General features: G+C 52.2%; 1 protein-coding gene and 1 long non-coding RNA gene across 10 annotated transcripts; one reads left to right on the top strand and one right to left on the bottom strand.

Annotated features, from left to right (window-relative positions):
* The first annotated feature begins 2246 nt into the window (after nucleotides 1-2246).
* LOC118569875 lies at nucleotides 2247-16045 on the top strand. Of its 4 annotated transcripts, none has more exons than XR_004943093.1 (4): nucleotides 2247-2350; nucleotides 10362-10509; nucleotides 11874-12131; nucleotides 12251-16045. It is a non-coding gene; the product is annotated as an uncharacterized LOC118569875 (long non-coding RNA). The 4 variants fall into 4 exon arrangements; XR_004943099.1 differs by having other exon boundaries at nucleotides 11837-12131; XR_004943095.1 differs by lacking the exon at nucleotides 2247-2350 and adding an exon at nucleotides 2810-2983.
* On the bottom strand, nucleotides 6254-25712 carry Lipe (lipase E, hormone sensitive type). Of its 6 annotated transcripts, none has more exons than XM_036168106.1 (10): nucleotides 24812-25712; nucleotides 14762-15297; nucleotides 12225-12315; nucleotides 11972-12117; nucleotides 11573-11758; nucleotides 11177-11468; nucleotides 10216-10443; nucleotides 9917-10093; nucleotides 7117-7556; nucleotides 6254-6790 (listed from the first exon to the last, which is right to left on the bottom strand). In XM_036168106.1, the coding sequence occupies exons 1-10, from the start codon at nucleotides 25710-25712 to the stop codon at nucleotides 6578-6580; spliced, it is 3210 nt and encodes a 1069-aa protein (XP_036023999.1). In that variant the 3' UTR covers nucleotides 6254-6577. The 6 variants fall into 6 exon arrangements, with proteins under 6 accessions (XP_036023999.1, XP_036023965.1, XP_036023971.1 ...); XM_036168072.1 differs by lacking the exon at nucleotides 24812-25712 and adding an exon at nucleotides 22983-23516; XM_036168078.1 differs by lacking the exon at nucleotides 24812-25712 and adding an exon at nucleotides 22549-22810.
* Between the last annotated feature and the right edge of the window lie 62 nt (nucleotides 25713-25774).

Raw genomic sequence — 25774 nt, 5'->3', positions numbered from 1 at the left:
TCTTATGGTGATGACGGTGATGCTTATGTGTTCGGCCTGTTGCTCTGGATACGAGGAACACAACCAAGTCTCTTGCTCATGCTCCTTCCAGCAAGCTTTTGGTGGCTGGTCATGTAATTGCACCACTGGGGTGTCTGTTTTGCCTGTGTTAGGAGGATATTTCTGTCGGTGCAGGTGATTCTGTCGTTGTGGGGCCGTGTTTTGTTTGTGTTCATAGGATGTTGTATGTGCTCTGTGGGTGCTGACATTGTAAGTTTTCACACCTAACTTGTATTGTGAGGGCTCACATTTGGTGGGATCTTGTGTCTCTGACTGAGGTGTTGGGAGTGTGTCTGAAGTAGGAGTCTTGAGGACACCTCTTTCAGTCCCTGAGGACTGCTGGAAGCTGAGTGCTCCCAAAATAAGCTCCAGTTTCTGCTCACTGGGGTTGGCTGGTCCAGTGGCTTGCGGAGAAACACAGGATGAAAGGGAAGAGCAGAGGAGACGATGTGGCCAGGGAGACTCTAAGGAGTATGATGGTGGCAGAGAGGGGAATGGCAGGGTGGGGAAGAGCTTCCTGGAGAGATGTGGACATCCGTCCATCCATCTGCCCGTCCATCTGTTTGTCCGTCCATCCATCCTGTGCATCTATGGAGTCTCTGAAATGTGTTGAGGTCTCTAAGGTGTAAGTGTTTGAGGTCTGGAGGGAGGTCCTCACCTGTGTTCATAATGTGTTACAGCAACAGTTCTCAGTGATGGAGAGACAGATTAGGAGAGGGACGGCCTGAACCAAGTCCTCTCTGAGGCGTGAGCTCTATCCAAATTAAAGAGCAGAGGCTGTGAGGCAGAGGCCCCTCCCAGACTGGGGTACCCCCATGAATCATTTTCTTATCATCTCCTGGCATAATGACATACTTGCCTGTTCTTAATCACTGTTTTTGACCCCAGCTTGGCTCAGCACCAACAGCAAGAAGTCTTGGACAAGGCTGAAACCGCGGAATCAGGGAAGAAAGGTCATTGGCAATCCTCATCTTTTGGCTGTCTCCCTTGAGTCCTCGTGGCCTGCCACTTCCTGGCTCTCAGATCCCTCGTGGCCTGCCACTTCCTGGCTTTCAGATCCCTCCCCTTTGTTTGCTGTAGGTCATTTCCTCTTTTTTTTCTGGGCCTGCCTTATCCATTAATCTTGTTTTCATCTGTGTGTGTTCTTTTTACATCTGTATTTTTTCCCTACCTATATCTCTATCTTGATTGTCCTGCACTGGACCTCAATTTTCTCACTTGTAAAAGGAGGATAATAATAATAATGACAACACTAATGAAGCTCCAGTCTCTTAGGACTATGAGGAAGACACGGAATAATTATGTGAAATGCTTTAGTACAGAACCCAGGCCGCAGTAAACTCAGTACAAGATAACTGTTATTATTGTTTTTAATCTCTTCTTTGGTGTCTTTGTGTTCCTTTCCCCTGGTCTCCACATTCTCCTCAAGGCTCCTTCCATTTTTTTTTTCAGCAAGCTCTACCCCTCACTTTCGTGGTAGGGACACAGGTAAGAACGGCATCCAGGCTAGAGATCCCCCCCTTCCTCCCTTGTGCTCCACCTCAGGCCTCGGAAATCTTGCCTGGGGGTGAGGCATGGCCCCAGTCCCACAAATAGCCTCATAAAATCTTGAACCCCAGATCTGTCATCCAGAGCAGGCAAACCAGAGTGACTCACAGGACCCTGGAGTTCAAATTCCTGGGCTCCAATCTTTGAGGTTCCTAATTCTCGGACCCTCAGACACAAAAATCCTGACCACTAATTTCTAACCTCTTTGGTCCTAAGTGCCCTTGCTCCTTTAGGATTAAGGAGCGTGGCTTCTTTTTACCAAGACCCACTGCAGCTGGGTATGATGCAAGTGTACAATCCTAAACGCCTCTGGAGGCTGAGGCAAATCAGAGGCCACTCTGGGTAACAGAGTAAGTTCAAGCCCTGTCTGTAATTTAGTGAGATGCTGTTTCAAAATAAAGAAGGGTTGAGGTTCAGTGCCGGGTAGTAGAGACCTTGTGTAGCATACGGAAAGGCCTGGGTTCAATCCCCAGTACTGGGAAAAAGAAGGAGAAAAAAGAAGAATTAGAACGCCTGAAAACACCCCATTCCGGCCCTCAGCAGCCTTCGCTCTCTCCAGAGGAGGACCTGACGCTCCCTGTGGGCGCTTTCCTGAATGGGCGGGCCTGCAGTCCGTGTCGGACAGCGATAGGCTCTGAAAGACGTCATTCTCCGCTAGTTTGGGTCAATCTGCCAACAGGGAACCTGCCTCGTAGGGCTCGGGTCGATTCGGCTAAAGGCCGAAGGGGTTCCCCAAGAAAACCAGCTCATCTGGTTGGTCCCGGTAAGTCCTTTCCAGAATGACCAGTACTGGGGTTCTGGACATAGCTTGCAGCGGCGGCGATGAGGGAGGTCGCTATTGGAGAAACTGAGTTCAGGGATGCGCACCCTCAGAAATGAATGCACCTATTGATTCTGTTCCTTGCCTGTCCTGCGCTAGGTTTCCTCCATTCGTCACTTCCTGCTGTCTGTCACGAATTCACTCGCGGTTCTCTCTTATAGTCATCCATTCACTCAGCGCTCACTCACTCACCCACTCATCACTTAACAAACATTTCCTGGGCTCCTGGTGTGCCAGGCCTGAAGCTGGGGACTGTGGTGATCAAGATGAGTCAGACCTGGGCCCTGCCCTCAATGGGAGCTCGGGTTAGAGGGAAGGACAGGCATTGGTGGTCAAGGGCGTGAAGGGGTAGGGAGGCACAGGAATCTCTTTTTTTGGGGGGGGGGGTTGGCATGGTCAGCAAAGAATTTCCAGAGAAGGGGCCCCTGGCGCTGGTCCTTGGAAGAGCACTAGGTGGCAGTACAGGTTATGAGAGGGTTTCAGCCTGTGCAAAGTCAGGAGGCACCTTTAGGTGCCCAAAGAGAAGACCCACGCTGTACCACCAGGGGAGCTGTAAGGCTGGAAGAGGATGAGGAGGTGAGCACCAGCTGGAGTGAGGAACTTGGTGTGTACTGCGTGCGTGCCAGGGATGGGCTAAGGCAGAGTAGGGACCAGAGCTGGAGGTGTGAGACTGGAATTTCTGTCAGTACACCAGGTGGTGGCCTCTCCAGTGCCTAGGGAGAACAGGGTGGAGCCTGGATCCGGCCAGAGGCTGAAGGGATGAGACAGGAGCTAAAGGCAGAACTTGTGGTGGGTGCGCTATGGGAACAAGACCCAGGGCTGTTGTTCCATCTCAGGGGGCTGCACTTGATGAGCTAGGAGCGGAATGAAGGTGTGTTCAGTGCATGGATAGAAATCCTTTCGGGAATTCTAGGTTGAGAGTTTTGTTGTTTTTCAGGGTCTTACTCTGGGGCACAGTTTGGGCCCAGCCTGGGCTACATAACGACCTCACTATTCAGTATATATCTGAGGGACCTCAAACAGATAGTAGTCCTGCTTCAGCCTTCCAAGCACTGGGGTTCTAAGTGTGAGCCATCACACTCTTGTATAATTAGTGGGACCAGCCCTAATGTTCTACTTCCCAGCGGCTCAGGAGAGAGACTACAAAGGGCGAGGACTATTTTCAGGAAATAGAATCTCAGCACACCGAGCTCTATAGTCCACTTGCTTTAATTCCTCTGAGATAACATCCTATCTACACAGCTTCAGTTCCGTTCTCGTGCTGAGCTCCTTTCTTGCCTGATTTCTCTCTACCTTTATCTACTGCTCCCTCTAAGTTCTATCTTAATTCTCTCGTCTTAATTCTGCCTCATCGAGGTCCTTTTCATCTTGTTCTTACCCAGCTAGTACTTCCTCATCTGACTCTTCCTCATCTTCCATCTCGTCCACACATACTCTCTGGTCAAAAATCCTCTTAACCCTCTCTGTTCTCCATCTCTAAGTTCTCTATGTTCCTCCTAAGTCTCCCAGAAATTCAGTTATAAACCCAGGCAACAGCAATCCCCTGGTTGAGCAAGGTCACCAGGCTTGAATTCTACGGGGTCATAAAGGCAGGTAAGAATTTTCCTCAGTGACCACCAGGCTTTCTTTTACAATCCAAAATGGAAGTGGTAAAGGAGGAGGTCAACTGAGTGCTAATGATTGGTTAGTGTATCAAAAAGGGGATTAATGTGCTCAGTCTACATCCCTAGGAGTGGTTAGGTAAGAAGTTAGGGGTCTATTAGTAAGGTTGTATAAAAAAGGAGGGTCTCACCCTATATTGCACAAGAAATAAAGCTATCTGCTGACCTAGGAGGCAGGTGCAGTTTCATATGGCCTTGGATGCTTGATAAGCATTTTAGATAAATACACTGTTAGGAGTTCTTTAGAAGCACGCAAGAAAATCATTTTAGGAGCAGGCTTAATATATAGAAAAGCTAAAATATCACCAAGACGTCTTAAGCCATGGCTTGGCCTTTGGAGAAGTCCTTGACTTTTCCAAGCAGTAGCTTTTGTGATAGCAGCTGGATTCCATTGAGGCTTGCAGTACCACACTTGGCTTTCCACGCCAGGTTTTGATTCAGAAGTTACCTGGGTAGATTAGGACCCCTGAGGTGGGGTCCCTGCTATCCTTTCCTTTAAGAAACCAATTGTGGCTGGGCGGTGGTGGCACACCCTTTAACCCAGCACTCGGGAGGCAGAGGCAGTTGGATATCGGTGAGTTTGAGGCCAGCCTGGTCTACAGAGTGAGATCCAGGAAAGGCGCAAAGCTATACAGAGAAACCCTGTCTCGGAAAAAAAAAAAAAAAAAAAAAAGAAAGAAAGAAAGAAAGAAAGAAAAAGAAAGAAGAAAAGAAACCAATTGTGGTTCTCTGTCTGTCTCTCCGTTTCTGACACAATTAAAACTGGTCCATCTTCTCTGCTCCCCACCTCATCAAGGGCCTGTCAGTCACCATCTCATCCCTTTAACTTCTATAGACGTGGTGTCCATTGGCTCAGCCCCTTGTCTTCCATTCCCTCTTCAACCCACCACATTTGGATGCCAAGACTCTGGGCAAAGTCTGTGGCAGCACATGCTCATTCATGGGCAAGGACCCAGGATAGCATTTCAATTTGTCATGGACCACTCCCTCTTTCCGGAAACTTCCTTTACAGCCTCTTCTCTCCTGCCTCCCTTCCTCTCCAGCTGATCCTCAGGACATTCCAACAGGGGCCTCCCATGACCCATTCCTTTATTGTGGGCCATAAGCTTCAGGGCTCTGTCTGTTCTGGGCCCCTTCCAAGCCTACCTTGCCTATTCTTTCAAGAATGATCCTAGTTTTTGGGTTCCAGCTAGAGTGAAACACATACCCCTCTCCAGTCCTCTGGATGTTTCACTAAAGTGTCTCATGGAATAACCTCTGAGCATCCCTACCCCAGTCTCTTCACAGGCATGTGAGCCTCCTCCCGGTCAACAGGCTACCTCATTGTCCACTCGCTTTATGGCTAGACCTCAGAGTCATGCCTGTAGCTTTGCTCTGTTATAATCCAATCCCTACCCTAACTGTTTTACTTATGCAACCTCATTGCTGGCTCTGGGATACTCCCTACCCTCATAGCCTCTACTCCAGCCCAGACCTTGCCTTAACTTGTCCCCAAGCCTCTCCTTTGCCTCCAGTGTTCCAGTCCATCCCCAACGCCTTAGCGTATTCTTCAACACTTGACCCTCATGAGGATCCTAGCCGCTCTACAGCTGTTACATACAGCTTTCTGGTGTGGAAGAAGCCTCCATCACTTACTGTCACGGTTCTCTACCTATCAAGTTTGTGCTATTTTTTTTTTTTTTTAAATTACATGTGTATTTTGTTTGCATGTCGTCTGTGCACCATATACATACCTGGTGCCCTTGGAGGCTCTGGGACTGGAGTTAACTCTATGAGCTCCCACATGGGTTCTGTGAATTGAACCCGGGTTCTCTGGAAACGCATTTAGTACTCTTTCTTAACCACTGAGCCAGCTCTCCAGGCCTGTGCTTTTTTTAAGGCCAAGTCCATCTCTTCTGTGAAACCTTCTCCAACCATCATTGCACAGACTCCCCGAACCTCGGATCAGTAGCCCCAGGAGCAGGCCTTGGGTTGAAATTGCCTCACTAGGTTCACGGTCTACCAGGGGGCAGGCCTCTGAGACTTAAGGACTATCTCAGGAAGGTAGAACTTGCATCTTAGGTGGTTTGGGTTGCGAGCAAAGCTAGTTCCCGTCCACATTCCTAGTTTCCCCTTTAGCAGACGCTTGAACCCAGTGCTGCCACCTGCTGGGCAAACACATTCCCTATTTTTAAAAAGGCCTAACTAATTAAATAGCTTTTATTTACAAAAGACAAAACCGACTAGCCACGGTCGGTCACAGCAGCAGTAGAAGGCAGTGGTGTAGTGAAGGTCCAGCTGTCTTGGTGACAGGTGTGTGTGCGTCCCCCTCTCCCAGGCTCAGCTTTCGGTCCCCACCCCGCCCCACTAACGGTCCCAAATTAAGGCACAGCCCGCCCCCTCCCGCCCAGCCTGACCGAGGGGCCCCGCTGGGCCTAGAGCCCGTCCCGGAGCGCACTCATCACGGAGGCCCGCGCAGATGGGAGCAAGAGGTCTTTTAGTGCCGCCCCCCGCCGTCCCCAGCTCCGGCTCAGCTCAGCGGTGCGGCAGGCGGGTTAAGGACGAGCCGGATGCGCTGCACGCACAACTCCGTGGCCTGCCGGGTCTCGCGGCACAGCGCCGCCAGGCTCAGGAAGCCATGCGGCAGGTCCTCTACCACATTCAGCGTCACCGGCTGGCCTAGGTCGCGCAGCCGCCGCGCGAACATGACCGAGTCGTCCAGCATGGGGTCCAGAGCGCACGCCTGGAGAGAGTGGGGGTCAGGGTAGGAGGGAAGGTTAAGTACAGGGACACGGATATGGAGTGGACAGAGGCCGGGCGTGAGGAGTCGGGGAGAGAGTGGGCGGAAAGGGAAAAAGGAAGAAATGAGGTTAACGGAATCCCCAACCTTTACCCAGCCCTGCCCCTATCTTTTCCACCCGCCCAAGCCTTCTTCCTACCCAATAAAAGTACAAGACAACAGATCTCCTGGTTTGCCTAGCCACCGGTGCACTTGCTAGCTCTTTCCCTAGGGCACCCATGTTCCACCCCACCACCCTCCAGCGGCACCCTGCCCGGCCTTGTTCTCACCACAATGTGCACAGGCGGCAGGGTCTTCAGCATGCTGTCAGGGGCCAGCAGAGGAGACATGAAGGGATTCTTGACGATGGGTGACGAGTAGAGGGGCATGTGGAGGATACCCTGGCTTGAGCGCCTAGGGTGGAAACCCTCAGGGAACGCAGCGCGCACTCGGGGGGCTCTGCCCATGGTGCCCACGTCATCTTTGGCTTCACCCTCTTCGTGGGAATTCTCAGGCCTCAGAAAAAAGTTGACATCGGAGGGTGTGGAGGGGCCAAGTGTCTCCATTGACATCGACATCTCGGGGGTGTCTGATGTCTGGGAGTTGCCCTTAAAGCTCAAGTCCTTTATTGTCAGGGTCTTCAGGGTATCTGTACCCAGCAAGCCTTCGGGCTGGGCCAGGGCTGCTTCAGACACACTCCTGCGCATTGACTCCGTGGGGCGCACGACCTCTGTAGGAAGGGCAAAGACAGAGGCTGCCTGAGGCCAGAAGATAAGCCTGGCAGTGAGCAGGGTGTTTGGATGGCAAGATAGGGTAGGTCAGTAGAAGGAAGGACAGTGGTCTGTGTGGGGAGGTCCAGGATACCCCCTCCCCCCAGACTCTAGGGTGAGTGTGGGTGGGGCGTTTGTGTCCAGGATTGCAATCGGAAAGCTGGTAGTCTTGGAGGTGGGACTGTGTTGTAGGGCAGGATGTACATGTATATATAGCCTGGGAAGTGCAAATCAGTTGACTTCTGGGCGCTTCCATCTTTCCTTCTGTGTAGTCCAGTCCTTAGCTTCTAAGTGATAAGAATATAAGAACTCAGAGGGATAAGATAGGATTAACTATCATTTCCTCCAGAGGGATCATGATGTATCAGGATTTTTCGTGTCTGTGCTGCTGGGGATAGAATCCAGAGCTTTGCATATGCCAGCTCCCAGCCCTTACAGGTGGGTTCTATGCAGATGCTCCACTGCAGAGCTGGTATTTACATCCTCTGGCGGGCATTAAGGTTTGACTGCCAGGCAGCATGTCTTGCTGTAGCTGCCTCGGGCCCCCAGCAGGAGGTTCAGCCAGCCTTTTATGACCACTTGACCAAGGGGCATGAATGAACTCATAGAGCGGGACAGGGGCTTCTCTTTACAGGCAGCTAACAGTCTTCAGGGTGTGTTACTCTCCCAGAGAGCTTGCATCTATAGCCAGGTGGATCTGCTCTCCAAAATGTCTTTCATATCTCCATTTTATCTCTTTCCACTGAGCAACCAGGCAAGCAAGTGCCCAGATGATGTGTGTCTAGCGCACATGGCACGGACATCTTGAAGGCACTGGCCTCCAGTCTGTTAATTTAATTGTGTCCTCACTGCTTATTGTTTTACGGCTCATGCGGTTTTATTTCGGGCAGTGCTGCTCTTTAGCCCTGGCTTGCCCCAGATGGGATCCTCAGGTTTCAGTGGTTCAGCACTACACCTGGTATTACCTTTCAGTTCCTACAACTTGCCTTTATCAGCCTATGAGGGCCAAAACTGTGGACATGGGGCATGGAATTCTAGTATGTTCTGAGAGCACCTGTGTGCCAGGCACTGTTTTGGCACTTGACACAAGGGGGGTAGCAGTCTTCACTATGACTCCACAAGGCAGATACTCTCATACCCATTTCACAGAGTGACAAACTAAGGGTTATAGATGCTGATATTTGTCCATTAACCCAGCAGTGAGTGAGGCACTGGTGGAGTGAGAAGCTGGGCTGGAGTGTGTGCCTCCCAGGACACCTTTTGGGTACCTTTCTCCTACAGAGAACCTCACCCCCAGGGCTCAGTGGTCCCTTGCTTCAAATTCAATTCCCTTTTAACTTGTGTGTGTGTCTGCATTTCCTGAAGATTCGAAAATTAGAACCTTAACTTATAGTAAAACACATGTAAACTGAAAAAACTGTGCGTGCGTGCGTGATTGATAGATAGATAGATAGATAGATAGAGAGAGAGAGAGAGAGAGAGAGAGAGAGAGAGGGAGAGGGAGATCACCCTCAGGTGATCTTCAGGGCACCATCCACCTTGGGTCTTTCTTCATTTTTCTTACATTTTTATTTTGTGTGTGCGTGTGCACATGTGGAGGTCAGATGACAACTTTTAGGGATAGGCTCCTGCCTTCCTCCATGTGAACCCTGGGATTGAACCCGGGTCAGGCATAGCAGCAGGCACTGAGTCACGTCAGCCGCCTTCACTGCCTTCACTGCCTTTGCCCAGACCTGCACTCCAGTAAGTCCCAGGGACTCGCCTGACTCTGCCCACCCAGGGCCGTGATTATGGCACGCACCACCACACCTGGCTTTATATGGGTTTTGGTCCAAATTCAGGTTCTCATATTTGCCCAGCAGGCTCTTTGCTTCTTGAGACATTTCCCCAGCCCCCTGAAGAATGGGTTTGTTGTTGTTGGGATAGGGGTCTCTCTGTGTAGCTCTGGCTAGCCTGGAATGCGAACTTGCTATGAAGACCAGGCTAGCCTCAAACCCACTTTTGAGTTTGTTTCTGCTTCCCAAGTGCTGGGATTAAAGGTGTTTGTCACTAAATCTGGCCATGAGAGCGTTTGTTTGTTTGTTTTTGTTTTGTTTTGTTGGGGGGCAGTTCCTGGGGTTGTGAGATCACTTGGGGGATGCAGAAGTAAGTCTGGGAAGTTTCTGGATGGCATCTGCTGGGGAAAACCCAGGGCTTGGCTTGTTGTAGGGACAAGGACAGAGCCAGCCAGGAAAGGTATCTTTGTAGCCCCATGTGTCCTGGGGCGTTTGCTTTGTCTAGGCTGTCCTGGCTAGGTGCCTTGGAATAAGCTCTAACTCACCTGATGTGGGCAATGAGGTCTTTTGGGGCTTTCGTCCGCTTAGCTCCAGGAAGGAGTTGAGCCATGAGGAGGCACCCAAGCGCAGGTCTCTGAGGAACAGAGATGTGTCCCTCTGCACCAGCCCCATCATGCCCAGTGCCTTCTGGTCTGAGTCAGAGTGGTCCTCTGTCTCTGTACCTGCAGAATGAATGAATGTGGGAGGCTGAGTTGGTCTCTCTAGGTGCAGCTCTAACACCCAGAACTGGGGGTATCTAAGGCATTCAGGCATCCAGCTGCCATGCTGAGGGTGTGGATCTTACCTGAATAGGCGCTGACACACTTAGAGAGTACGCTCAGTGGTAGCAGTGGGTCCATGAGGCTCAGAAGACGAGAGGGAGAGGCAGAGGGCTGCAGGGTGGTGACTGGGTAGGCTGCCATGATGCCATCTGGCACCCTCACTCCGTAGGCTGCTGCCCGAAGGGACACGGTGATGCAGAGGTTCCCCCCTGCACTGTCTCCTGCAAGGCATATCCGCTCTCCTGTTGAACCTATTGTGGGGAGAAGGGTCCAGTCATAGCCTGGCATGACCTGGGAGAACTGGGCTCTCAGGTGGGGTAAGTAATTCCTAAGGTCAAGCAGAATGCTATTGCAGTTACTGGCAAGAAGCAGCATGGATTTGGATCCCATGTGGTACGTAGTGGAAAGAGGGTGCAGACAAAGTTCTGGGGAAGCTGGGGGTCTGAGGAGCAGCAGTAGGGGCAGGTACTGCAAAGGGGAGCTCAGTTTCCCCAAGACAGGGGCATCGGAAGTTGGGAAACCGAAGGTCAGGGGGGTTCAGCCTGGGTACAGCCATGCTCTGCTTTGTGCCCTGGTGTCTTCCTGAGATGCTGGCATTCCAAGAGGGAGGTATGAGGACTTGGCAAGTAGGTAGGCATGTGAGCCAGCAGACTGGCAGTTCAGGAGGGCAGGAGGTGGGCAGCTGGGGAGGAAAGGAGAGACAGGAGAGGAGGGACCAGAAATGAAGGCGGGAATAAGGAAGCAGGAGGCAGAGATGACAAGGCCAAGATGGGAGATGGGCAGTAATGGGGCTAGCCCATAGCAGGGGGGAGGCAGATGGAGGGAAGGTGGGCTGGGTAGAGATGAGGCTGAGGCTTTAGGACCTAGGGACTTAGTGCCTCTGCAGGACAGGCCTGCAGGACAGGCCAGAGGTTGAAGAAGGGTGGTTAGGGCAAGGATGGGGGCGCGGGGTAGAGTCTGTGAAAGCAAGGACCTGGGTCTTACCGAGCAGGTCACAGTGCTTGACAGCCCAGCAGTAGGCAAAAAAACACTCTTCCAGCGCTCTGGGGAAGGGGGCCTCAGGGGCCAGGGAGTAGTCGATGGAGATGATGGGGACACCTAGCTCCTGGGCCCAGTTCTTGAGGTAGGGCTCATGGGATTTGGAGGTCTGTGCCACAAAGCCACCTCCATGGATGTGGACTACTAGGGCCCGTGAGCGGGGTGCTTGCTGGGGCCGTGGGCGCAGCTCCAGGCGTGAGCCCTCAGATTTCACCAGGCTGTTGAGCATCTTGCTGTCCTGGTGGTGAGGAGGGAGGGTGGTCTGTCAGGGCCTTCTTTGTCCCAGGGGATAGGCTCAGGGCGCTGAGCTGGTGCTGCCACTGTCTGGGGCCAGAGGCTTACCTGTCCTTCCCGCAGGTCATAGGAGATGAGCCTGGCTAGCACAGGCCCTGGGCCCGTGTGTGCCAAGGGAGGTGAGATGGTAACTGTGAGCTTGGGGTCAGAGGTTAGCGGCATCTCAAAGGCCTCAGGTGGCAGGCTGAGCAGGCGGCTTACCCTCACAGTGGTTGATGCCATGTTAGCCAGGGACTGGGGAGGAACAGAAGGGATGCTATGGAAGGGTTATGGAGGTGGTGGGGGTACATACCACCTTCTTCCTCTCCCTAGCCCAGTCTTTCCCCTTATGTGCTATCCTTGGGCCCAGGGTCCTGTGGTGACCAGCAGTGACTTCACTGGATGTCTGGGACTCAGAATCTCCATCTGTAAGCATGCTGGAGGCTCTCCCCTGCCCCGGCAGCTCACCGACAACACCTCGATCTCAGTGATGTTCCAGAAGGCTTTCCAGAAGTGCACATCCAGGTTCTGTATGATCCGTTCAAACTCAGCCCCACGCAACTCTGGGTCTATGGCGAATCGGCCACCAGTGAAGAGGGAACTGGCAGTCACACCTGGGGGTCAGGAGGTGTGTCAAGGAACCCTGGTGGAGACCAGGCTACTGGGTTGGGTTAGGAAAGGGGACAGGAGAGGATGTGGGTAGGGCTCGGCCACCACTCACTGAGGCCTGTCTCGTTCCGTTTGTAGTGTTCCCCGAAGGACACCAGCCCGATGGAGAGAGTCTGCAGGAACGGCCGGATGGCAGGTGTGAACTGTGAAGGGATGCCTGTGTCACCCAACCACCAGGAGACGGATGAGGATGGGGCACAAAAGGGGACAGAGACAGGAGTGGGCACATACACTTAGCAAGCTTTTAATGTGTTCCTACAGTGTGCTGTGGGCTCACCCTGGGCCCCTTCATGGACCTGGTGTCCTCAAGGGAAGGAGATGATGAACAAATAAAGATATGTGCAGGGGAATGTCTAACTCAACTAATGATCTGAAGAAAGGCACTAGGTGGATGGGCTGCAGTGATGACCACGGGCCAGGTTACCTGCCCAGGCTGAGAGCAGGGGTCTGCATGAGGAGAGGCCAGAGCAAGCACAGAAGCTGAAGATGCAGTGGCGCACATGGGTAGTAAGGGAAAGGAGGCATGGGTCAGAGAGAACGCAATGGTGTGCCTGGAGCAGAGTAGGCCAAGAACAAGAGCAAGGGAGGTCCTAGAGGCAAAGAAAGCTCTTCTAAGGCCCAGGCTGAGGGACTGGGTTTCATTCTGAGCATCTGGAGGGCTGTGGACTGTGGAGTAAGAACACATAGGCACTTCCTGAAGTCAGAAAGAACAAAGGGGTGAGACAGACAGTTGGGGCTGGGCACAGGGCAACTGAAAGCCAGAAATGGGGACATGACACAAGACAGGTCGAGAGAACTTGGGAAGATCAGCTGAGGCCTAGACAGGGATAAATGGCTGTCAGGGAAGACACCTGGCAGGTGGTAGAGGGGAGGACAGACAGGAAGACAAGGAGAGCAGCAGAGGAGACTCAGCCTCGGGAGGCTAAGGAGTTAGCAGAATTCTTGTTCATTCTGGAAACTGTTCCACAGCATGCAGGCTTTGGGAGGGAACAGGGACTGAGCAGTCTCATCTGAGATCTAGGGGCTCTGCCTTCCTGGAAGTTGACATTTTAGAGGGTGATGCAGTCTTGTGCTCTAGCAGAGCTGGGTCCTCAGGAGCTGGCAGGTGGCCCAGGCCGTGCTCTTGGCCAGGAACCCAGTAGGCCAAAGAGCACAGGAGCTGGCCTTTGTGGCTAGGACACTGATTCAGGCAGCCTGGAACTTCTTGATTTCCAGTGTTGATGCCAGGGCATGAAAGCAGGGAGATGGCTAGCTCTGCTGGCCAGATCAGTGTTTGTAGGTTTATTTGGGTGAGGGAAGAACCCCAGAAATAATTGTGTTGGGCTGCTCAGGCCCAGGAAGCCTGGAGTGATAGACAGGGACAGGGAAGCTGAAAGAGTGGTGGGCTCATCTCTCGGTGAAGCGAGAGGAGGTCCTGAGTGGGCACAAGGACCAAAGCATCACATAGCTCCTGGAATCCTTGCTGAGGTTCCTTCATACAGCTGGTTGGGGTTGCCTGGAGCTAGCATGACCCCAGACAAGGGCCTCCATTCTGATTTTAGTTTTCTATGTTCCCCAGTTTTCTAGTCCCCAAATCAATCATTTAGTTATTTATTTTTGAGACAGGGGTCTTTCTATGTAGCTTTGGCTTGCCTGGTACATCTGATGTAGCTCAGGCTAGCCTCTATCTCTAAATAGTTCTGAGGGTATTAGATTGCCTCAATTTCCACGTGGTGACAGGCTGCATCTCTCTGAGGTGGTTTGGGATGGGCAAAAGGTAGGAGAAGGCCCACAGCTAGGGTCAGAATGTCTCGTTCAGGGAAGAGATTAACCACAACCAGGTCTTCGTTGTCACCAACTCTGATGGATGAGTTGGTCCTGTCCTAAAGGCTGCCTAGAAATCATGTGGTTTCTACAGTGACAAAGCCCAGGTGCCAATCTGCTATCTGTGGGCTGGCACCTTCTTCCATATGGTCCAGAATCCCAGGCAGGGGTGCACTCACACAGAATGGACCTCTGAGATCAATACTGATTACCTTCCTAGGCACTCAGACTCAAATGAACCTCAGGGTTCAGTGGGCTGGAGATACAGCTCAATGGTGTGCTCACCTAACACTCGTAATACTTGAAGGAAAAAGAAAAAGAGCAAATGAATCTCTTCTCCCCCCCCCACCTTTTGCTGGGTTGAAGCTCTGGCCTCATGCATGTTTGACAAGTGTTTTATCACTGAGTTGTGGCCCCAGCCTTCTTGTTACTTTTGAGACAGGGTCTCCCTAAGATACCAAGGTTGGCTTTCATCTCACTCAGTAAGCTCAGCCAGGCCTTGGACTTGCAATCCTCCTGCCTCAGCTTCCCAAGTAGTTGGGATGTAACAGGCCTGAGTTACCAAATCCAGCTGGTGAAGAGGTTTCTGATACATGGTAGGTCTATCTAGTCATGGCTCATGAGTTGGAGACCTTGGAGTCCAGCTCTGAGCTCCTGCCAACTCTCCCTGCCAATCTGTGCTCTGATTTCCGAATCCAGCCACTGTGGTGGCTGTGGCTCTACTTCAAGGATAGGTTACCAGTGCCTTCACTGTGAATCCAGGAGGACATGGGGCAAGGGACTCACCTGGAAGCCCAGGCAGCGGCCGTAGAAGCAGCCTTTATGTAGAGTGACATACTCTTGCAGGAAGTCAGCGGTAAGTCCTTCATCACCCTCAAAGAAGAGCACCCCTGGTCGGTTGATAGCCAGCAGGCGCTGAGCGTAGTAGGCCAGGGCACGGAGCTGGGTGAGAGCAGCCAGGTAGGCCTCCAGTTCTGCTAGGTTGTGGCTGGCACGGAAAAAGATACTTCGGCGATTGGAGGCCACATAGCGGGATTTGTGTAGTAGGTGTGCTAGGCAGCAACGGGCTGTGTGCACCAAGCTACGGTATCCATTGGCTGGTGTCTCTGTGTCCAGGTCAAAATGGTGTGCCACACCCAACAAGTGGCCTAGGGTTGGCTCCAGCCCCAGTGCCTGTTCTCGGACACCTGCAAAGACATTGGACAGCCGCCGAGCTGTCTCTCCGGGGCCCTGGCTTGAGAAGAAGGCCGTGTTGTCCTCTGCAAGCGTCACCAGCGACTGTGTCATTGTGCGCAGATCCATGCTGTGTGAGAATGCCGAGGCTGTGGGGAGATGGGAAGGTGTGCTGTGATTACCTTGCTCTGTCAGGCCTGGGAGTCCAGGTCCCACCTTTCCTCCCTCAGGCCCAAGTACTCAAACCCAGGACCATCCTTGCTTCGATCCAGAAGTGCAAAGCTGTAGCCTCCTCCTTCAAGGCTCAAGGGTCTATTCCAAACCTCCTAGAGATTCAGGGACCTTCCGTTATCTTCTTTCTCACAACTAGGATTTTTATCTCCTCTCTCCCGAGGTCTGGGGCCTCAACCTCTTTCTGCTTACCTGCTGGGAGTGGAAACTCCCAGACTTTTCCTTGCTCTGCCCTCTCCTTCTCGGATCTAGGACTCCAGTCTCCTAAACCCCAGAGGACTTGGTTCACCAGTGCTGCTCCCTACCCCAGAAGCCGGCCCACCCTCTTCCTCTTCCTTCCAGGTATTCAAGGGTGAACTCTATCTTTGTTTACTCTCTTTAGATTTGTCCTTGTTCCAGGAAATCTGGATGCCCGACGGTTCCCTTTCTCAAGACCCATGTGCTCAAGCCCCATCCCGGTTCCTTTTCAGTCTCCTGGTGTTGCCCACAAGCCCTTCCCTTCTAACAGTGATGGGGATGTTAACCCCCCAGTTCAGCCGTTACTGTCTCCTAGGACTTCCCTCCACACCTAGCCCTCCTTTTGAGCCCTGACCATAATTCCAGCATCTCTGCACCAAGAACTCTCTCCTGGTCACTCCAGCTTGCCTGTAAAATCCCCTCCAAACTCCAACGCCTCTTTGTTTCTCTGCGGGGGGGGGGGGGGGGGGAAGGGGTGTCTCAAACTCAACATCCCTTCTCTAGATGGTCGCCTGGCTTCCAGCCTTGGCCACCTGTCTTAGATTACATTGTCTCACTCTCCTGCCTGAAACAGCAGTTCAATAGCCAATACTGATCACTAGCCAAGCCCATGCTAAGGTTTACTCCAAAGATCCAGAATAGTTCAGATCTCTATTACTGCCAGCATTCCCTTTTAGAGGAGGGCAAGCTGAGGCTCAGTAAGAAGCTGGAGGTTGTATGGATAATGGCAGAGCCAATTTAACCCCGATTTCTAGGTCCAGAGTTCCTACATAGGCATCAATCCTCCTAGGGCTCTCAAAGCTCAGCTTCTGTCCCTCAGAACCCAGCTCCATGCTTTGCTCAGCTTCCCAGTCAGGGTCCCCTATGATCTTCCTCCAGAGTCCGTGTTCTCCTTAGGCAGCTCTGTTATCTAGCATATCTTGGAGAAGTTGCCCTTGACCCTTTGGTAAGGACATTACAACCTTCCCAAGTGATTCTTTCCCTCTAGAAGCTTAGGGCCCTGCCTGGCTCCTGGGTTTGCAAGCCTTTGTTTCCATAGAAGACAATGTCTCCCTTCCAGATCCGGGGTTCTGGTAGCAGCAGCCATTTCTGTCTCTCAGCTGGCCTGCACTCACCCTCCCTGGCCTCTTCGGACTGGAGCTCCCCAAGCTGGCACAGCAGGTCTGTGGCTAGTGCCAGTAGAAGCCTGTGGCGATAAAGTGGGGGAGGGACCAGCCTAGTCAGGGTGTGGCCATTTGATTCACCTCCCATCCAGAATGGATAGTGAGAACCACATGTTGTAAATGGAGCCCAGAGTTCAACTCCTTACCCCTCCTGCCTGCTTGCTTCTTTAGCTCAACAGAGAGTCCTCGGGCCAGGTTCCTCTTCCTTAGAAGCCTCAAGTCCCAGCTCTGCAGCCCCTCCTCACCTAGACCCAGGAGCCCATGGCCCAGCTCCTCCTGGTTGAGAGTAGGGCTTAGCCCCCAGCCTCTCCTCCCTCACACTCCCTCATCTAGTCCCAGTCTTCTCCCCAAGGACCCAGGAGCCCCAGCCTTCATCCTGAACACACTGTCCCCTCTCACCCAGCCAAACTGCCCTCCCTCTCCCCCAAGTGCATTCAGGGAGCCAAAGGCTCAGTGATGTCAGTTCCCACCCCCTAGACTGGCCCTGGCACAGATGTCCCCAGCTGTTAGGGAAAAAGAGGGGGCCAGCCCTGCTTCTCCCTCCTGGGAGGACAAAGGCCGATTAAGGGCAACACCAGACTCAGCCAGGGGCCTGAGTCACAGGCCCTACTGCGTGGTATTCCTACATGGACATCCTTGGTTTACCTCCTAACTTCCACAGCCCACCCTGCTGTGACAGTCAATTCCATGTTACATTATGGGGAAACCAAGGCTCTCCCCTCCCCCCCAGGATCTTCCACATGCTCCTTACCCAGCCAGCTTTCTCACCCTCAGGCCTCAAGTGGAGGTGGTCCCATCTCCAAGTCCCCCTCACTTACCCACTGGGGCTTATTTCTGCTCTAGCATGTACACAATGTGCAGTCATCCTTTACTTGTTTTTATGTCTGTCTCCACTAGGACAGAAACAGATTTTTATGGAGGTGCAGAGCTCATAAAGTGGAATATGGCTACTTAGGAAGAACTCGGAATTACAAATAAGAAAGTCAGGTGTCGGGCTTTTGAAAGAGCCTGTTGCAAAGGAGAGGCCCTGAGGCTTCAGCAACATTTGTCTGGCTGTGGGTGAGTCCTCAGTCTCTGCCCCTGGACTGTCATCTTGATGAAGGAGAGGGTGGCCCCGAGGCCTAGCACACTCCAGCAAGTCTGTGAAGGGAAGAGGGCATGAAGGGTAGAGTGAGGTCCAAAGGTAACGGCTGGGCACTTGGGAGAGAGCTGTACCTTCCCAGGACCAGAGCCTCGGGGGCCGGTTAAGCTAAGCAACAGTTATAATGGGATACTGGCCTAGGTCACTTGCTGGTTAAGTGCTGGTGTGACTTCCTCATCTGGAAACCGTGCTGGGCCAGTCTGCTCATCAGGGTGGCACCTAGATAGTCCCATGTGCTAAGCATGTGCTACTTACTGCTGAGCGACATGCCCAGCTCATGGGGGCACTGCATGTGCATGCATGGTTCATTCTGTGGGCTCCCTCAGCTCAGCCTTGCTGAGATGGTGTGTCCGGATCTTCCCTACTGCACTCGTTGTCACTACCCTAAACAGTGTATGGCCTCCTCATCATATTATTTGCTTTGTCTCCCCACGAGACCCCAGGCACCTGGAGTTCAGGGCCTTGTCTGTTGTGTTGAGCTCTAAGCCAGGGCAATTTCCCACTTTCTAAACCTAGCTTCATCCACTTCCCACGTTGGGCACCTTGTATCTGCCATTTGCCTTTCTGCCACAGCTCACCCTATGACTGTCCCCCGACCCCAACCTGCGGGGAGCACGGGGTTGGGGTACTTATTGAAGACCACTTTTGGAAGAACAAGTGACTTGGCAAAGCAGCAAAGAAAGGGCTGGGTCCCTGAGCCCTCGTGACTTCGGGGCCCTGCTCTTTGCCCCGCTCATGGTAGCTCCCTGAAGACTGGGCTGGCTAGGGCCACGAGGAAGGGATATTGGGATTGCTAGAATCCTAGGCAGAGGGCACTGGGGTAAGGGCATACCCAATGGTGCTATGGGTGAGCATGGCAGGAATGGGGCAAAGGGTAGGGCTGAGAGGGGCATGGCAGTGGGGGAGGGGTACCGAGACAACTAGGTCCCAGCCCTTTGCCCTGGGAGATGTTTTTCTCCTTCGGTTCTGGGAATCAAACTTGTCCATGCTAGATAAATGTTCTGTCACTGAACCATGCTCCCAGCTCCTCCAGCTCTGCCCCGAGAAGCCACTTATCAGCTGTGTCAGGCCTGGACTTTGGGTCCAGGGGATAAACCAGGGGAATATACTTTCATGTTTCTTGACCTATCGAAGGTGTGTGTGTTGTATGCAAGCGTTGTGACCTATGTGTGTTTATTAGCCTTTAAGTATATGCGTTTGTCTTGGATTTTCAGCTTGTACAGGGTTGTGTCATGTTTTTAAGAATCCATGGGGTTGGGGATTTAGCTCAGAAGCAGAGCACTTGCCTAGCAAGCACAAGGCCCTGGGTTCGGTCCTCAGCCCTGGCCAAAAAAAAAAAAAAAAAAAAATTCATGTATTGATGATGTAGCTCAGTTGGTGGAGTGCTTGCCTACCTTGTACAAACCCTGGATTTAGTCCCCAATACCATATAGACTGTGTGTGGGGGTGCACACTTGTAATCCCAGCTTTATGGAGGTGGAAGCAAGAGGATCTGATGTTCAAGGTCATTTTGGAATACATAGTGAGTTCAAAACCAGCCTGGGATATATAGGACACCCTGCCTCCAAAAAAAAAAAAATAAATAAATAAGAATAAAAACAACAAAAAGAATCTATATACTTGTTTGGGTGTGTCATGGTGTATACGTGTGTTGAGAACAGAAATCACTATTTGCTCAAGCAGAGACTTAAGGTGTTATCATGCCAATCTCCCTCACCTATCCATCCATCTACGCCACCACCCAGGCCTGTCCCACCTATGTCCTAGGGACCTCAAAACTTGGCATGTCCCTACACTCCTGCCTCCCAATGCCGCACTGTATCATCCTCACTTGGCATGTCCCCACCTCCCCTGCCTCCCCCTGCCACACTGTAACACCCTCACTTGGCATGTCCCCACCTCCCCTGCCTCCCCTGCCACATTGTATCACCCTCACTTGGCATGTCCTAACCTCCCCTGCCTCCCCCTGCCACACTGTATCACCCTCACTTGGCATGTCCCCACCTCCCCCTGCCTCCCCCTGCCACACTGTAACACCCTCACTTGGCATGTCCTAACCTCCCCTGCCTCCCCCTGCCACACTGTATCATCCTCAATTGGCATATCCTCACCTCCCCTGCCTCCCCCTGCCACACTGTATCACCCTCACTTGGCATGTCCCCACCTCCCCTGCCTCCCCCTGCTGCAATGTATCCTGCTCACTTGGATGATTGTGAAGCTCTCTGTGTGCCTCTGATTTAAGTCTGTTCCCTGCAAAACATCTAGAGGATCTTTTGAAAACACAATCTGATCACTCCTTCCTCTCAGGATAAAGCCTCCCAATCCAATCTAGAGCACACCCTCCTGCCGCAGGCTCCTGTTGACAGCCTCCCTCCAACCATATGCTGCTCCTTCTAGCATCAATGTTTTTTTGTGTGTCTGTTTGGTTTTTCCAGACAGGGTTTCCCTGTGCAGTCCTGGCTGTCTTGGTACCTGCTCTGTAGACCAGGCTGGCCTCTGCCTCCCGAGTACTGGGATTAGAGGCATGTGCCACCACCGCCCAGCTAGCTTCAAGGTTTTTTGCTCATGCTGCTCTCTGTTTTACCTACTTTCCTTGTTCAGCAGTTAATTCCTGCCCATCCATGAGTCTGACATCACCTCCTTGGAAAAGCTTCTCATGATCATTTTCTTAGAATTTTCTCTTTTTGAAGACAGGATACATTTCTCATGTATTCCAGGCTGTCCTCAGACTATGGTAGTCAAGGATGACCCTAAACTTCTTTCTGATCCTCCTTCCTCCACCAATCTACTTCTGAATCCTGGGCACATGCCACCAGGCCTAATTGATGTGGTCCTGGAGATAGAACTTAGGGCTTTGTGCACGCTGGACAAGTACTCTAGTAACTCAGCTACATCCCTAGCTCTAGATTTTTCCTTTAATTGTATTTATTACACTGATGTTTACAACAGGCTTTTTTAAATGGTAGGAGAGGTTGAGAGTCTCATTCTGTAGTCTTGACTGACCTGCAACTCACTACATATCCAGGCTGGCCTTGAACTAATGGTGATCCCCCTGACTCAGCGTTTCAAGTACTGGGATCAGAGGTGTGTGCCACATGCCTGGCAACAGCAATAGTCTTATTAATATTTGTGTCCCCAGCTCTACTGAGTCTGTCCTGCTAGTCACAGAATGCCTAGGTGTTGAGCGAAGGTCTGGAGATTAAATCTTTCTGATGAGAGCCTTTTAGATCCAGAATTAAGGTTGGGGCATACAGCAGTTGTCAACTCCCACATTCCTTGTCCTGAGAAGGATGAAGGTGTCTCTCTGCCTTCACTGGCCAGGTAAGGAAGCCCAGCAGGCTGAGTGCCTCTGTGTCATCATTTGGGAAATGGGCTGATCTTAATGACAGCAGTCTCATCCAGTTACTGGCAAGATCACATGGATAAACAGACTGCTCCAGCCAGTCAGGATGCCCTTGGGGCAGGGGTGGAATCTGATTCACAGGTCTCAGGCCTGGCACCAGGAAGGGCCTCAGGAAACGACAAGCAATTCTCAGAGCTGAGCCTTTGCTTTTGTGAGTAGGTTTGACTGTGCAAGAGTCTTACTCAGGTAGATTCTTTCTGACTCCTCAGGACACTAAGGACAGCTTGGCTATTAATAGCCCCATGTCACGCTTGGCACATTCCTTTACTTATCAATCTAATAAATATTTGAATGTCCATGTGTCTGGCATTCTAGGTAAACAAGGCAGACACAAGCCCACTCTTCGGAAGCTCAGTGTCTAGTAGAGACAGTATACTCACGTCCACCTCTCCCGGCTTATTGTGTGCCAAAGAACATGCATTGGGATCTTACAACAGTCCTACAAGTCAGGTACTGCTATCATCATGTCTGCTCAGAGATCAGAAAAAAAATCAGGGAAAGGGGCCTGCTGTTTATTCCTTCACAGATCTTAGCAATTTGGTAAAACGGCTCTCTAAGAAACAGGTTCCAAATGGTATGTATCTTTGTTGTGGGACAAGAGGCTGTCTTTTGGTTCCAGCTTGAGTTCAAATCTGTCTTGGCCAGTATACACACTCTAGAGTTGATTATAATGCTACCCTTGTTTACCAAGAAGATAGGGGGAATGACAAATTTGGGGTTACTGGGGATTGGGGAACCATGTCAGGTTTGGTTGTTTTTTTTTTTTTTTTTTTTTTTTTTTTTTTTGCCTGCACAGGAACCTCTCACTGGGACTGATAAAGACACATGGACTGCAGGAGATGCATGGTGGAGCACTTGTTAACATTCACCAGACCCTAGGTTTGGCTATAAGCAGCGCCGCAAAATAGACAAGACTCCTAACTGAGCCAGGACTTAATGCCTGCTCTGACTGAGCCTTGCTTGCAACATCTTTTGCTGGTCTGCCACTGTTTCTCTAGGTCTAGGGAAGCTAGACAATAGCCCTCCCATCTCCCTAGGGAAGGTGTGGAGGTGCAAAGTCAGTTTAAAAGCTCTCTTTTTGGAAGTCCTGAGGATCAGGAGCTTCGCCAAAGTGTTACTGGGCTGACGAAGGTCGACAGCCAAAGAGCAAACGGACGGATTGACTGAGAGTGGAAGAAGGGACTGCGAGGAGTTTTTCCAGTTACCAGGTACTCCTACCACCTACCTTTCACAAGCCTGTACTCGTTCCTCATTTGGTAAAAGCGGCTAAAATCCTTCCCCATTATCCTCTTAAGAGTGCAGAAGACGTGAAAATCGGCGTTTGAATCATTTCCCAGGCCGAAAACACTCAGAGCGTAGCTGTTGCTCTTGGTCACACAGAGAGTAACGAACCCAAGCGGGAACACTATTCCGACAGAGTCGCATTCCCAAGACCGCACTGGGGTAGCCGGTAGTCCTCACGTCTGGGTGGGACATTCTACTCTCACATCACCCCCTTCTAATAATGGACGGTCTCCGCCCCCACCCCCACGCAGGACGGCAGTGGGTCAGTCCACGGACGGCCCTCCCCCCTCCCCGTTGTGGAAGTGGGTCAGTCCACCCAGTCCCCCTGTGCCCCGCAGGATGTGCGGAGTTTGTTCCGAGCTGCTACCGGCTCACCTTTGACCTTGCCTTTTCGCCACCGCCTGCGACTGCGGTTCCTCGACCCTTCTTTGGCCTGCTTGGAGGCCTGGGTCCCCACGATGCCCGATTCCACGGCTGGCTCCATCAATTCTTTCCAGTCCGGGCGCGGGGCCCAATTCCAGCGGTCGAGTCCCTCCGCCAGAGTCAATCCTCACCACACACCACCGCCAGCCCCCCAAACCATCCAATCCTGGGCCTGCTCCTCGCTAGGCCCCGCCTCCAATGGGTGGGTCTGGAAGCCTTGGCCCGCCCATTCGCTCAGGTTAAAGGAACCGCAGCCAACCACAGCAACGACGACAACAAAAAATGCAACCCCGGAGGCGGTGAAAAGTGTCCTCAGAGCCGAAATAGGGAGGAGTGGCGCTAGAGTCACCCCGACAGAGAATGAGCGTCGCCATCCCTTTCACCTTCGCATGAACTTGGCCCGCCCACCTGCCCCAGGAGTGGCAGGCACCTGCGGGCAGGCACCTCGGGCAGGCGGCGGGCCATGCCCTCGGGCCACCTACAGCGTGGGCGTGGCCGACTTGGGGGCGTGGCCGCGCGGGGTAGTTGTTAGGGAAGCCCCGCCCCTTTCCCCGCCCCCTCGCTTGTTCTTCCCTTGATTTTGAGACGGGGGTCTGTACCCTGTCGCTGAGGTTGGCCTGGAACCCGCCATGTAGCCTAGGCTGGCCTTGACCTCTCAGCAAAACAACTGCTTCCAGTCAGACAGACGTCCTCTCTCACACACACTCTCTCCCTGCTGGTTTTCATGGCTGTTTCTGGAGTTTTTTTTCTCTCTCCGTCCCGTCTTCTGGCCCAGAATCGAAGGGACGGGGGAGATGGGGTGGGAGTTGGGAGAAGAGGACGTTCTGCGCCTGCCCAGCCGCTTGCGGCCACGGGGTCGACCTAGCGAACGGAGCCTCGGTTGACGGACCACATGCCGGGGAAAAGGCGGGACACAGAAGAGGCGCAAGGCTCCCTGCGCTGCCCTCCACCGCACTGGGCGAAGCAAAGCTCGGCTTTCTCACGGAGCGAGCTTTTGCTCGGGTCCCCGAGGTGACTGACTTTCAGAGGGTCAGGACGGGGCTCTATGGCGTTACCTGCCGTCACTCCAGAGGAGCAGCAGGAAGAGCGGAACCTTGGCCGGCACCCTACCATGCTGTTTCCATTCAGCCTTGACTTGGCCACAGTCTGCCGCTGCCCTGTCCCGCCCCGTCTCCTAAGCCATGAAACAGTCATTCCATGGCCCCGAGCCCCGCTGGAGGCACCTGGCTGGGGAGTGTGCCCGGCGGCCCGGAGGCTGGGAATGCCCGGATGTTGAGCTTGTCTATACCACTCGGAAAGGTGAGGCCCACACTGAGCATTGTACTCTTGTTGCTTAGTTTGATGTCTGCCCCACGGTTAATAATGCGCCATTTATTTATTTATGGACTCATGAGTGAACGCTGGTAGGAGGGTGGTTTCTTTTACTTGACTCTTGAGTTAGAGCTCTTTCCTACCTCAGTTTGATTTCTTCCAAATCTTTTTTTTTTTTTTTTTTTTCCGGGGGTGGGGTGGGGGCAGGCAGCAGAAGAAAACCTAAACCTTGTTTTTAGCCCTGTGTTTACTGTTTCCAAAATCATTTTTTATACCTCAGCATCCCTCTCTACAGACTGGTGTGTGTGTGTGTGTGTGTGTGTGTGTGTGTGTGTGTGTGTGTGTGTTTCTCTCTATTTAACACTATTGTTGAAAAATGACCCAAGTGTTATAACCCCAGATACAAAAAATTCTTAGCACGAATAAGTGACTGGCCCTGGAAGGCTCCAGTCTTCCAGGTTCAGACTCACCTGTGTCCCAGCAGTGTTTGTGATTCTGGAGACTAGTCATCCCATGTGGTGATTTCCGGCCGTATCCTGGCAGCTTTGCACAATCAGGTTTCTTTTTGAAGGATCGTGGCATTTCGGGGATCACTGGTCCACTCTTTGGCTCTGAAAGATTTGACTTTGAAGAGGAACTCAGATGTTCCTCTGTGTCAGACACTGTAACCCAGTTAAAAAATGTCTTCCACTCACGGGCCGGGTGCTGTATGGATAGTTCATGTAGTCTTGCTAAAAACCCAGATTCCATCAAAGATCCCTGCTTGGATTTGGCTTCTTGAACTAGAGGTGTTTGCTGGGTTGTAGGGTCTGACTGTTCAAGTCTCTCTTGGGATGAAGAGTAAATTTCAGCAGGGGATTTCTTTTGGGGCCCAGGTACAGCCTGGGTTGTAGATGTAGCCTCCACTTCGTGTGGAGCTAGAGGTGGTTCTGCTGGTCCAGATCCTGTCATCCCCTCATGTTCTTCTCTGAGTTGGGGTTCCTGTTGAGTTGTAGACACTTTTCCTGTCCCTGGTCCCCAGTGGGAGGTGGCTTCCTGTTGATCCAAGTGCACTTTCTGCCTGGGAGGTGATTGCTGTGGTGCAGGGGAGGCTAATGGGGCAAGGATTTTCTGGAGCAGAGCAGATCTTTGTGGGACTCTTGGTACCTGCTGGAATTCAGCTTCGTGTTGGACAACGGGCTTTGGGGTACCAAATTCCTGCAGCATCTTTGCTCCTGGATGGTCTGTGAGGGTTGTTTCTGGCCCAGGATCTGGCTGGATTATAGGTCTCTGCTGTGTCTCAGATTTCCATTCTGGCCTAGACGCCGAGGTAGAATCTGGCTCCGCAGTTGGTATTTCCCTTGTGAAAGAAGTTGGTCTCCTAGGCTTCATCCCTCTGCCCCTACCCCTCAGGCTTCCCTCTTCACAGATCTTTCATGATGGCATCTCCCTTT

Source organism: Onychomys torridus, chromosome 1, assembly GCF_903995425.1.
Source record: "Onychomys torridus chromosome 1, mOncTor1.1, whole genome shotgun sequence".
NCBI lineage: Eukaryota > Metazoa > Chordata > Mammalia > Rodentia > Cricetidae > Onychomys > Onychomys torridus.
The sequence above is the reverse complement of the archived record's forward strand: the minus strand, read 5'-3'. Positions and strand labels throughout refer to the sequence as shown.